The 12,408-nt window shown below is 33.4% G+C and overlaps 1 protein-coding gene across 1 annotated transcript; it reads right to left on the bottom strand.

Annotated features, from left to right (window-relative positions):
• Nucleotides 1-1,396: 1,396 nt before the first annotated feature.
• LOC114272740 (cytochrome P450 716B1) lies at nt 1,397-5,144 on the bottom strand. Its single transcript, XM_028214456.2, has 4 exons — nt 4,590-5,144; nt 3,566-4,031; nt 2,368-2,558; nt 1,397-1,807 (listed from the first exon to the last, which is right to left on the bottom strand). Exons 1-4 carry the CDS (start codon nt 5,136-5,138, stop codon nt 1,499-1,501), a joined length of 1,515 nt encoding a protein of 504 aa, XP_028070257.2. The 5' UTR covers nt 5,139-5,144; the 3' UTR covers nt 1,397-1,498.
• Nucleotides 5,145-12,408: the final 7,264 nt, after the last annotated feature.

Here is a 12,408-nt window from a genome sequence, read left to right as displayed (position 1 = left end):
TGTGTACCAAACAATTCCATAATGCGATTAGACCGGATCCTGTCCACGTGCTCAAACTTCGATACAAGATAGGGTTGCAAATGAACCGAGCTGTAACAAGTTCGGCTCGGCTCATTAAGGACTCAGTTCAGTTCGGCTCGTTTAATAAACAAGCCAAGCTCGAGCTCAAATATTAGGCTCGTTTAGTAAACGAGCCGAATTCGAGCTCGCACAAGCTCGGCTCGTTTATCTTTATTTAAATTATATAATAAATATATTATTTATATATTAAATAATATAAATAATATATTAATAAATATAAATAATATTTTTTATGCAAATATTTTTATTTAAATAATATAAATAATATTAAAAAAGAAGTTATCAAGCTGAGCCGAGCCGAGCTCGAGTTTCATTAATGTTAATGAGCCGAGCCGAGCCGAGCCGAGTTCGAGCCCAGTTTCTTATCGAGCCGAACTCGATCTCAATAAACGAATTCGATAAGTAAACAAGCCGAGCTTAAACTCAGCAAAGGTCGGCTTGGCTCAGTTCGTTTGCAGCCCTAATACAAAGTTATGAAAATAGACATAAGAAATTTGAGTACTCCCTTTGTCTTAAAATAATAATGTTTTTTTATAATATATTTAGTACACTTTAAAAATATTAATTTTTTAAAATTTTCTGTTGATAGTATATTTTTTGAAAATATATTGTCATAAGTATACTTTTTGTGCTGTCAATGAATTTAAAAAAAGGGTAAAATAAGAAATTCATATTATTTTCTTCATTGATTTTTAAAAAGGAACTAATATTTTGGAATAATAAAAAATAAAATAAAGGACTAATATTTTAGGACAGAGAAATATAAAATTTCATAATCAACTTTTTAGCATTTTCAAGGCTAAAAAATAGCCAGTATAATTTTGTGTGTAAAATTCAACCCCATTTTTACTCAAAAACTATATATATATATTTTCCCACTACTAACTTAAATGAGCATTGTTATTAAAGGCCAAAAATTAGAGTTAATTTTTTAGTTCAGTAATGTGATAATCAATTAGGATATTAAAAGTAACATTCTGTCTCCTATATTTTCTAATTATCAACTAATCATATCACTTATATATTATTAAATTTATAAAATGAATTGAAAAAGTCAAGTTATAATTTTCTAATTTGAGCTTAAAAACACCATTTTGGATACATAGATAGCTTTCAAAGCACTCAACAAATATTTGTTAGAGTTTGCTTTACAACCAAAATAAGTACTTCTAAAATGAAAAGCATATATATATATATATATATATATATTACAATCATAGAATATAAGAGAAATGCTATGTATTCAAAAATTTTATTAAAAAAGTGTTAGAATTTTAATATATTATATAAATTGAAATTTGGTGTTGCATGAATCACACCTAAAATAAATTTTATTCATACCATTTAAATTCTCAACACTTTTTTGAATAAAAATTTTGAATATGCACATGTCTTGAAAAAGCCCAAATATGACTTTCTACGCACAAATCTTCTTGGGCTTAAGCTTGAGAGGAAGGCCCATGGCTGGGTAGGGCAAGGGCTCACGAATGATGGGCTCATTTGGGATCATCTCAGCCCATTCATAATTTGTGACCAAGTGATGGATTAGCAAGAGCACTTCACTCCGGGCAAAATCTGCCCCAGGGCAAATCCGATGGCCCGCTCCGAAAGGAATGTAAGCATACGGAGGGATGGATCTAGGGTTCTCAAATCTTGATGGGTCGAACTTTTCTGGTTCTGAGAAAATCTTTTCATCCATGTGTGTAGGAGATGTCACCCACATTATCTGCATAGTTAATTATATTTCAATGAAATCGAGTTGTGTGGTTTGAAATACAACATCAAACTTATTATCATGTTTTGAAAACACAGTTAAAGAAAAATTGCTCAACTTAAAACATATTTGTTTTCCAATAAATCATATTTCAGTAAATGAGAATGGTTTCTCCCTAGTCTAGGTGTGGAGCTCTCAAATTGTGCCAAATTAATTATATCATTTAAAAATTTTAAAAAAAAAAAAATGTTCAAGTTTTGTCTACCTTTTAACCCATTTAACATTAGATTTTTTGTTTTTGTTTTACTTAGATTCAATATTGAGTTCGTGAATAGTGAACAAAAAAGTGCTGACGTGACATATCTAAAAGCTCGAACTAGATTTTGCAATCCATATCAAGACATTGAACTCTTTGTAAATAACTTGTTAAATACTATAAGCCAACACTACTACATGTTGCATGTGTATGCAATGCTTCTAATAATTTGTGTATATAGGACGAGTGAAGTCTCTGTAAGCATATGATAATTTTTCGCAACTCTTCAAGTCAAGACAAAAAAGTGGGACTATACCTGCCAGCCTTTGGGAATGTGAAAACCACCAAAAGAGATGTCTCTGGAGGTACGTTTGAAGTTGCCAAAAACTGGAGGAGTCATCCTCATGAGCTCTTGGGACACTCTCCATGTATACTTCATCTTTTGTACATCACTCCATCCAAGCTTTCCACCATTTTCTTCTCTTGCCTTTAGAGCTTGTCTTTGCTCTATCAAAATCCAAACAAAAACACATCATCAAATGCCAAATCATTACACCATGTTTGATCAAACAAGTACAACTTGCCATCTGACTTGAAGTATAATCGAATTCTTCCAGAGGGTTTTTCAGTCAACTTCCCTAGTTGTAACATAAAACTTTTTGTTTGTATGGGCCTGTTGGTGTATATGATTTCAAAGATAAGGTGGTTAGATTTATTCTAAAAATGCTAAGAAGATAGAAATTATTAAAAACAGGATGAATTACAGACGTTTAGTTGATTGTAAAGTCTACATTGTGTGAGATCTAGAATTACATGAGTATCCCTTATTCATTTTAGGGCAAATTACGCAAATAGTCCATATATTTTACACGATGTGTCAATTTGGACCCTGTAGTTTCAATTTGCTCGATTTTACCCCCTTAATTTAACGGATTGTGTCACTTTAGTCCGATAAATAACGGCTGTTAAGTTAATTTAACGGAAAATCAAACAATGTGTCAATTTGATCTCTGTATTTTTCGCAATGTGTCAATTTAGTCCCTGTCAAAATCGAGAAAATTGAAACTACAGGAACCAAATTGACACATCGTGTAAAGTACAGGGACCAAATTGATACTTTATTTGACCTTCCGTTAAATTAACTTAACAGCTATTATTTATTGAACTAAAATGACACAATCCGTTAAATTAATGGACAAAATCGAACAAATTAAAACTACAAATATCAAATTGACACATCGCGTAAAGTATATGGACTATTTACATACTTTACCCTTTATTTTATGTTTAGTTTCTGTACTAGTAGTGTTATTATTTGCAATAACCTTTTAGCAAAAATGTTTGGATCTTCAGCAATAACCTTTGTGACGGTAGAAATCGGTCTCCAAATATTATTTGCAACAATTTTTTTACTTTCAGAGAAAAAAAAATGTTTGGATCCTAATGCTTAATTATAGTATTTTTGAAAAATCACATCGTTCTCCTGTAGGAAAATTTTATTTGTATAGATATACCTTCCAACACCTTCCCTCTAACCTCAGCATCTCTGGCTAGAAGCCTCAGAAACATGCTTAGAACAATGGTAGTGGTGTCATGGCTTGCCATCATGAGAATTACAAAATTGTCAATGATTTCCTCTTCTGGAAGAAGTTCACCATTTTCATCCCTCAGAGCAACAAAGGTTGAGACCATATTGTCATCAGGTCTGACCTTCCCCTCTTCCATTTCTCTTCTCTTTCTGCTGATCAATTGGGAGAACAATTTACTTATCCGACGCCTCGCCTGTATCGCGTTTCCAAATGCGGTTCCTGGAAGGTCCAAGGGAATTGCCAATGTTCCTTTGGCCGCAAGTATAAAATCCGCGAAAAGCGCGTCTTTCTCCTTCCCTTCTGGCAATCCAAACAGTAAGCTGCAAGTGACTTTGAATGTGATTCTCTTCATTAGTCTCACCCCATGTGTTGAATCCTTCCCATTGAGTTCCTGTAATTAAATTTAGTTCACATGAAGGTATCTAATTGTCTATATTGTTCTTCAACAATGTTAGGTATCATGAAAAATCTTTCATAAAAATAATCATGAAAGCTTTGTGACCCTTGAATTACACTTAAAATAAAGCAGCACATACTAATCAAGGTAATCTAAGGATCATAAATCTTTCATGATCATTTTCATGAAAAAAAATTCATGATACTTTTCTCATTGTTCTTTGATGTTTCTTTAGATTAGTCCTTTTAAAGCCGAGGTTTTAAGATTAACATGGCGAGAATAGATTGGTCAGTGGCATTGTCCATCACACCTCAATTGATATCAAGCTGACTAATGGCTTGCATATCATCTTTTTCATTTCTCTAATGGGGAAGTGTAATTTAAATCACGTAAAAGGCGTTTACTAGGCAATATTATTTTTTTTATTTTTCTATTTTGGATTGTCTACTCTACACAGATCTAAAAAATAAAAAAATAAAATAAAATAATTCGAAGTAGAAAAGAAACTAAAAAAAAAAAAATCTGAAAAATAAGTCAGCTTAGAGATTTTACTTGGAATAGTTGTTGCTTCACTAGTGAGTCCATTTCACCAACAATTCTTTGAAGGCTCTCAGGTTTGAGAAAGGTCATCATTGCACCCCTAATAAGTTTGTGTCTTGATCCTGTGACCTCAAAGATGCTATGCTTTCCAAGTATGCTACTTAAAGATTGTGGTAGGTTGCTAACAAAGCCATTATCACCCCCACTGAACACTAACTTATTACCAGCTTGCCCGGTGATGACAATCGCTTTCGAACTGATCAACGAGGTCTTAAACACCGGTCCATACTTGGTGATGCGATCTGCGATCCATTGGACTGTTTTGTCTTGCTTCTGAGCCTTGAGAAAACTTAGGGTTTCTCCAACAAATGGAAACCCTAAGGATCCCGGGGGGAGGTTTTTGCCTCGATGAAGAGAGACTTTGAGCTTGAAGTACGCTCCAAGTAGGGCTATAATGGTCACTAGGATAATAGTTTGAAATGGAAGTTTTGAATCAAGAGAGGGAACTTCAAGGTTAGAAGGAACCTCCATTGTCAGTTGGGTATGTAGATGAAGATGCATGTTGGGGTTTATATAGAGAGAAAATCTTGGAACGCATAGATAAATCATAAATTAGTCTTAGAATTAGGGATAAGCGCCATTTCGTGTTGGTAGTGTTTGTGTCGTATCGTATTAAAATTATTTCAACACTAACTCAATTCATTTATTTTTCGTATTATTGTGCCGTGTCATTTTTTATTCATGTTCAATTCATGTTGTGTTAATGTATAATATCAAAAAAAATTATCCTCAGTTAAAAATTCCAAGTATATGGCAAAACTACAAATTTTCTTCACTAATTAAATTTGATGAAACTAATTTCTTCTAAATAAACTTATTTATAAAAATATTTGACCAATTCCATTTTCCTATTTTACATTTTTTATTCAGTTGGATTAAGTTATACGGAGTTTAAAAAAATAAAAAATTGTCGTAAAACCCTTTAGTGAAAATAGTATAAAAATGTGCAGCTAAGTTCAGTAAACAAGTTACTTATATCAACTTTTGTTATTTAAGTTTACTCTAATTTGACTCATATAATATTCGTATTATTAGGTCGTATCGTGTCCATACTGAAAATTAATAAATCATAACTCACTAACTGTGTACGATTCAAATTGGATAAAAAATTCTCCCCCTCATGTACACAAGAATAGGTGTTACGCTGAACCAAGGGGCTTTAGCCTAGTTGGCTAACCATTTGGCTATCAAATCTCTCTTAAGGGGGAGATCTTGGGTTCCACTCTTAGAAGTAGAATCCCGAATTATAATCTAATAATTAATCACAAACTTTTGCCAATCCAAAAAGAAAAAAAGAAAGAGGAGTGCTCCGTTGGATCTAATTTTTTATTTTTATTTTTTCTTTTGGCTTGATTTTAAGAAGAGAATGTGAGTTTAGGCGATTCAAACAATAATACCAATGGATGCTTATAACAGGTTAACAAGAAGCTACAAATACATGTTTTGTCATAATTAAACTCCAACAGCTATGAGTTTGGATAGCTTACATTAACTGATTTTCTTTTTATTTTTTTCCAAAATTTAGTTTACAAATATAAACAAATTCATGGTGTAAGTGTTTATGCTTTCGAGTACTGATATTGAATTGTTGATCACTAATTCATTTAAAAGTTCAAACTTGCTATAATACCATATTGAATTGTTAATAATCAATTCATCTAAAAATTTAAACTTGATCTAATATCATATTGAATTGTTAACAATCAACTCATCTAAAAATTAGGGAGATGTAAATTTATTATTTATATTTTATTCTCAACAATTGAGATTCACGTCTTCAAAAAAATTATACAACAAATATAATTTAATAATAAATTTTTAACAGGTTAACAAGAAGCTACAAATAAATTTTTGTCATAACTAAACTCCAACAGCTACGAGTTTGGATAGCTTACATTAACTGATTTTTTAAAATTTTTTCCCCAAAATTTAGTTTACAAATATAAACAAATTCATGGCGTAAGTGTCCATGCTTTCGAATACTGATATTGAATTGTTGATCACTAATTCATTTTAAAGTTTAAACTTGCTATGATGCCATATTGAATTATTGATCATCAATTCATCTAAAAGTTTAAACTTGATCTGATATCCTATTGAATTGTTGACTACTAACTCATCTGAAAATTCGAGAGGTGTAAATTTATTATTTATATTTTATTATCAGCAAATGAGATTCACGTCTTCAAAAACTTCTACAACAAATATAATTTAAAAAACAAATTATTTATTTTTTTAAAATACAAATGTGATTGAAACAGGTGGTTATAATTATCAAAACAATCTAATTTTTGTTATGAATAATTTACACGAAAATTCAAAAATATTAACAATTGAATTATCAAAATGAGACATGTAATAGGCTTATGGATGCAAATTGGATCCTCCAATTCTTTTAGAGGAGCGGACTCGAGCTAAGTTACATTTTTTTTTTTTTTTTATAACTAATTTAGGAAATTAGTAACCAAAAACACAATTGATAAGTTTCTTAAATAATACCCTCTTTTAGTGTTTTATTTTTTCGAGAATTGTAATGCATAATTTTTTAATAGTGCATAAATACAGAAATATATTTTAATTGTGTTATTAGTTAAATGATAAAACTTTAGCCTAATAATCCTGGGGTTATGGGGATCAAATCTCCAGACAACCATTTCATATACTATATCAAAAACTAATATGTACTATTTTTGACATTTTTTAGTTCATATCTGACTAGGACTATGAACTTGTAAGTTCATATCTACATGTATACTCACATGTTCTAGTATATTATTGTTAGAGTGTAGATCTCAAGTTGACTATCTAATTTGAGATAATAGTTTGGATTTAGTCTGCACATTTTTGAGTCTATTTCGATAATATGAATTGTTTATTTTGTAGGATTATTAAGTAGAATATTCATATAAATATAACATAATTGGATATTGATAGTTATGTGTTTAAATCACATTTGTATTATAGAAAATGGATAACAATTATTGAAATTATATTTGTTGTTCATTTTTTAAGACAAATATGATTCAAACATATACCTATTTATATCCGATAATCTTAATTTTTTACATTAATATTTTACTCAACGTATTATAAACAATTCGAATTACTAAAATCAGCCCCAAAATGAACCCACTTAGCCCAACTGCTCTCTTTTAAGCTTTGGTTACCCTCAATAAATTTGTTTTCAAATCTGGCATGAGGCTTTTTTTTTTAGGATGGAGGCTAATTTAGCCACAAAAATTGCCTATGTTTGGCATGCCCATTTGTACTAAAATAGCTATATAGGACAAAATTAATTATTTTAGTTAAATAGGACAAAATGTCACATTCAAATCATAATTATTTTATTTTTTCTCTTACAAAAGTCAAAAAAGCTAAAAAATCTATCCCAAACGAGGCTTTTTAGCTCTAGGCTAAAAAGGCCAAAAAACGAAAAAACCAACCCACATTCCAAATGAAAATAGGCTAAAAAACCAATCAGACAAAATGTCATATTCAAATCATAATCATTTCACTTTTTCTCTTACAAAAGTCAACCCAAATTAACTTTTTAGCTCTAGGCTAAAATAGCTAAAACACCAATCCACTTCCCAAGCGAAGTGATAAGGATTCTAGTGCAGAAGCAACAACCACAGCTTCAGCTTCAGCAGTAGCTTCAACTTCAGCAGCAGCTTCTGATATGGCTACTTCAACATTCAAAAACAGAGCTTCACCTGCAGTTCCATATAATCAGTTAAGAATTGGTTAGCTAATTGCTAGGAGTTAATTACACTGTTAGGAGTTAGTTATCTACTTAGATCAGCAGTAGTTTATCTTCTATAAATACAGCTTGTATGTACTATCAACATTAATAATAAAAAATGCTTTTTCCACATGGTATCAGAGCAATAAAGCTCTCACGAGCATTCTTGGGTTCTTGATTTCATTTTCTCAGTTCTTCCAAGAATTTTCAAATTTTCTCGATCATTCTTCAAAGTTCTTTAATCTTCTTCAATGGCAACTCCTACCTCCAATGCTCTTCCTTCAAATCTCAGTTCTTTCATAACTGTAAAAGTGGATTCTTCAAATTTCATCATTTGGAGAAGTCAATTTCTCAATATATTGCGTGCTACAGATTTGCTAGGGTTTGTTGATGGTTCTCATTCTTCTCCACCATCAACAATTACAAATGCAGATGGAACCACAGTAGTTAATCCAGAATTTCTGCAGTTGAAACAAATTGATGCACATCTATTGAGTTGTCTACCAGCTACACTCACACCTGTAATTTTCTCTTCTGTTTTACATCTTCAACATAGTGCAGAGGTTTGGAAAGTTCTGTCAAAACGATTTACTACATTGTCTCGCAGTCACATTCATCAACTGAAAAATCAATTGACTAATCTGACCAAAACTTCTCAGTCAACTGAAGAGAATCTGAGTCAGATTAAAGAGTTAGCTGATCAACTTGCTCTTGCCTCTTCTCCTGTAGATGCAAAAGAGCTTGTTCTTCTTACACTGAATGGTTTACCTGAAGAATTTGATGCTTTTAAAACCATAATCCGAACCAGATCCGAAGCCATCTCTATGGAAGAACTTTCATCTCTTCTATGCTCAGAATCTATTCACATGCATTCCAAGATCAAGAACATTAATACTCATGAACCTTCAGTTGCATATGCTGCTTCTCGTGGTTCTTCTCATGATTTTTCTTCTCAAGGCCGATCTTATTTCAAAGGTCACTGAGGTGGTTCTCGACATGGCTCCCGAGGACATTTTTCATCTAGAGGCAGAGGTCGACACTCATCCAGCAGTCAACATCACAATTTAATTTGTCAAATATGTGGAAAACCTAATCACTCAGCTCTGGAGTGTTGGCATCGATTGAATGAAAATTATTCTATTCAAAATCAGTCACAGCAATTTCCAAATCTGTCAAGGCCATCTTCAGCACAATCATCCTCTGGTTTTTCAAATCTGTCAAGGCCATCTTCAGCACAATCATCCTCTGGTTTTTCAACCACCAGAGCTTTTGTGGCCTCTGCTTCTTCTCCACCTCAGTATGATTCCTCTCCTTGGTATCTTGATTCTGCTACATCTAATCATATGACTCATGATTTGTCTCAGTTGAGTCTTCATCAACCATACCAAGGCACTGATCACATCACTGTTGGTAATGGTAATTCTATCCCTATTCTTAATACTGGTAAGGGTCTTTTACCTACTCCATATCATACTTTTAAACTCAACAAAATCTTGCACACTCCTATTATTTCCAATCTTGTGTCTGTGCATAAACTTACTAAAGATAATAATTGTACAATCACATTTGATGATTCTTCCTTCATTGTTCAGGACAAGCACACCAAGGACATTCTACACAAGGGCCTTAATTCACATGGTTTATATCACTTTCAAACATCCAAGCCCAAGCCTTTTGCTGCTGCTATGCCACATTCTTCATTTCATTAATGCATTCTGCAGTTTAACTACTAATAAAGTGTCTGCCACTGTTTGGCACAAGAGATTGGGGCATCCCTCATCTCTCAAGTTTAATAAGCTCAAACACTTTCTTTCTTCCACTTGTAATAAAACCAAGGATGATGATTTTACTTATGTTCATTGTTGTGTAGCAAAAAGTCATAGATTACCTTTCAAATTGTCTAACTCTACTGTTCAAAAACCATTTTCTCTCATTCACAGTGATGTATGGGGACCTTTTTCCCTTTCTCTTTCTAGTTATAAATACTATGTACTCTTTGTTGATGAATATAACAAATTTACTTGGCTTTATCCGTTGTGTTACAAAAGTGAAGTCTTTGATAAATTTGTAGAATTTACCGCATATGTTGGTACTCAATTTTCCACTCACTTGCAAATTTTTCGTACGGATGGGGGTACTGAGTTTGTTAATTCCTCTATGACTAAAATTTTCAATTCTCATGGTATTCTTCATCAAATTTCTTGTCCCTATACACCTCCTCAGAATGGAGTCTCTGAGAGAAAACATAGACACATCACTAAAACTGCCATTGCACTGCTTCACCATTCTTCTATTCCTATTAAATATTGGTTTGATGCCATTTCTGCAGCCACTTATCTGATTAATCGCATGCCTAAGTCTAAGGCTCCTCATTCTTCTCCTTATGAATTATTGTTTCACAAAGCACCTGATTACTCTTTTTTGCGTGTGTTTGGATGTCAATGTTTTCCTTGGCTTAAGCCCTACACTTCTCATAAACTTCAACCTAAATCTACTTTGTGTGTTTTTCTTGATTATCATCCTTCTTACAAAGGATATAGGTGTCTTGATCCTTCCTCTGGTAAGGTTTATCTGTCTCGTCATGTCATCTTCCATGAAAATATTTTTCCTTTTGCTAGTATTTCTCCTCCTACTTCTCAGACCTTGTCTATGCTTCAATCCTTTTTTCTGGTCTCCTTCTCCTTCTCCTTCTCCACCTATGGATCATCCCTCTGTTTTTGTTAGTTCACTGCCACCAGCTCCCTTATCTCCTTCCTCTTCTTCCTCTTTACCTTCTTCAGCAGCTCCAGTGCTCGTGCAGCCCATTGTGCCTCTGCAGTCCACTGCCTTTCGTAAATATGTCCAGTCTGCACCTTTGCAGTCCTCTGCATTCCCTCAATCTGTCTAGTCTGCACCCACTGCCTTTCCTCAATCTGCCCAGTTTGCATCTCTGCAGTCCTCTACATTCCCTCAATCTGTCCAGTCTGTACTACCTCCTCAATATGTTTCTTCTTCTCTGCCATCAGGTCCTCTTTCTTCTTTTACTCCTACTTCTACTCCTATTTCTTCTATTTTTATTGATTTACCTCTACCTCCTCCTTCTACTAATTCTCATTCTATGATTGCTCGCTCTAAAGCGCATCCTTAAGTCTTCATGGCTTCTTCTTCCTCCTTTTCTAACATTGAGCCATCTACCTATCAGCAAGCTCTCACCTCCCCTGTTTGGCACACTGCCATGTTAGATGAATACAATGCTCTTCTTGCTCAAGGTACTTGGTCTTTGGTTGCTTTGCCTGCTTCTAAGTCTGTTATCGCCTGCAAATGGGTATTCCGTATTAAGCGCAATTCTGATGGTTCTATTGCTCGTTATAAAGCTCGTTTGGTTGCAAAAGGGTTTCTCCAACAAGAGGGGATTGATTATACTGAAACTTTTAGCCCTGTTTCCAAAAAACCTACTATTCGTATTTTATTGTGTGTGGCTCTACATTATCACTGGCCTCTTAAACAACTTGACATTAGTAATGCCTTTCTCCATGGTACATTGGAAGAGGAAGTTTACATGACACAGCCTCCAGGCTTCACTAGCCCATCTCATCCCACTCATGTTTGTCTTTTAAGGAAGGCTCTCTATGGTTTAAAGCAGGCTCCTCGCGCCTGGTATTCTACCTTCTCCAGCTTTTTATTATCGCAAGGTTTTCTCAATAGTCATTGTGACAATTCCTTATTCATTCAAAGGACTTCTTCAACTGTTACTCTTCTTCTTGTATATGTTGATGACATTTTGGTTACTGGAAATAGCTCTTCTCATATTCAATCACTTCTTGCTCAAATGCATACTGCCTTTGCCATGAAGGAGCTCGGGGATATTTCCTATTTCTTGGGTATATCTATACAAGCTTATGGTGATTCCTATTTCTTATCTCAACATAAATATGCTTCTGATATCCTCATTAAAGCTGGTATGACCACTTGCAAGCCCTGCAATTCCCCTATGTCAGTTAAACCTTCTCTTGGTCTAGATTCTGCTCTTCCATTTAATCAACCAGAGCT

This window comes from Camellia sinensis, chromosome 1, assembly GCF_055761805.1.
Source record: "Camellia sinensis isolate YWXY chromosome 1, ASM5576180v1, whole genome shotgun sequence".
Classification (NCBI taxonomy): Eukaryota; Viridiplantae; Streptophyta; class Magnoliopsida; order Ericales; family Theaceae; genus Camellia; species Camellia sinensis.
This window is presented reverse-complemented; position numbering and strand designations above follow the sequence as displayed.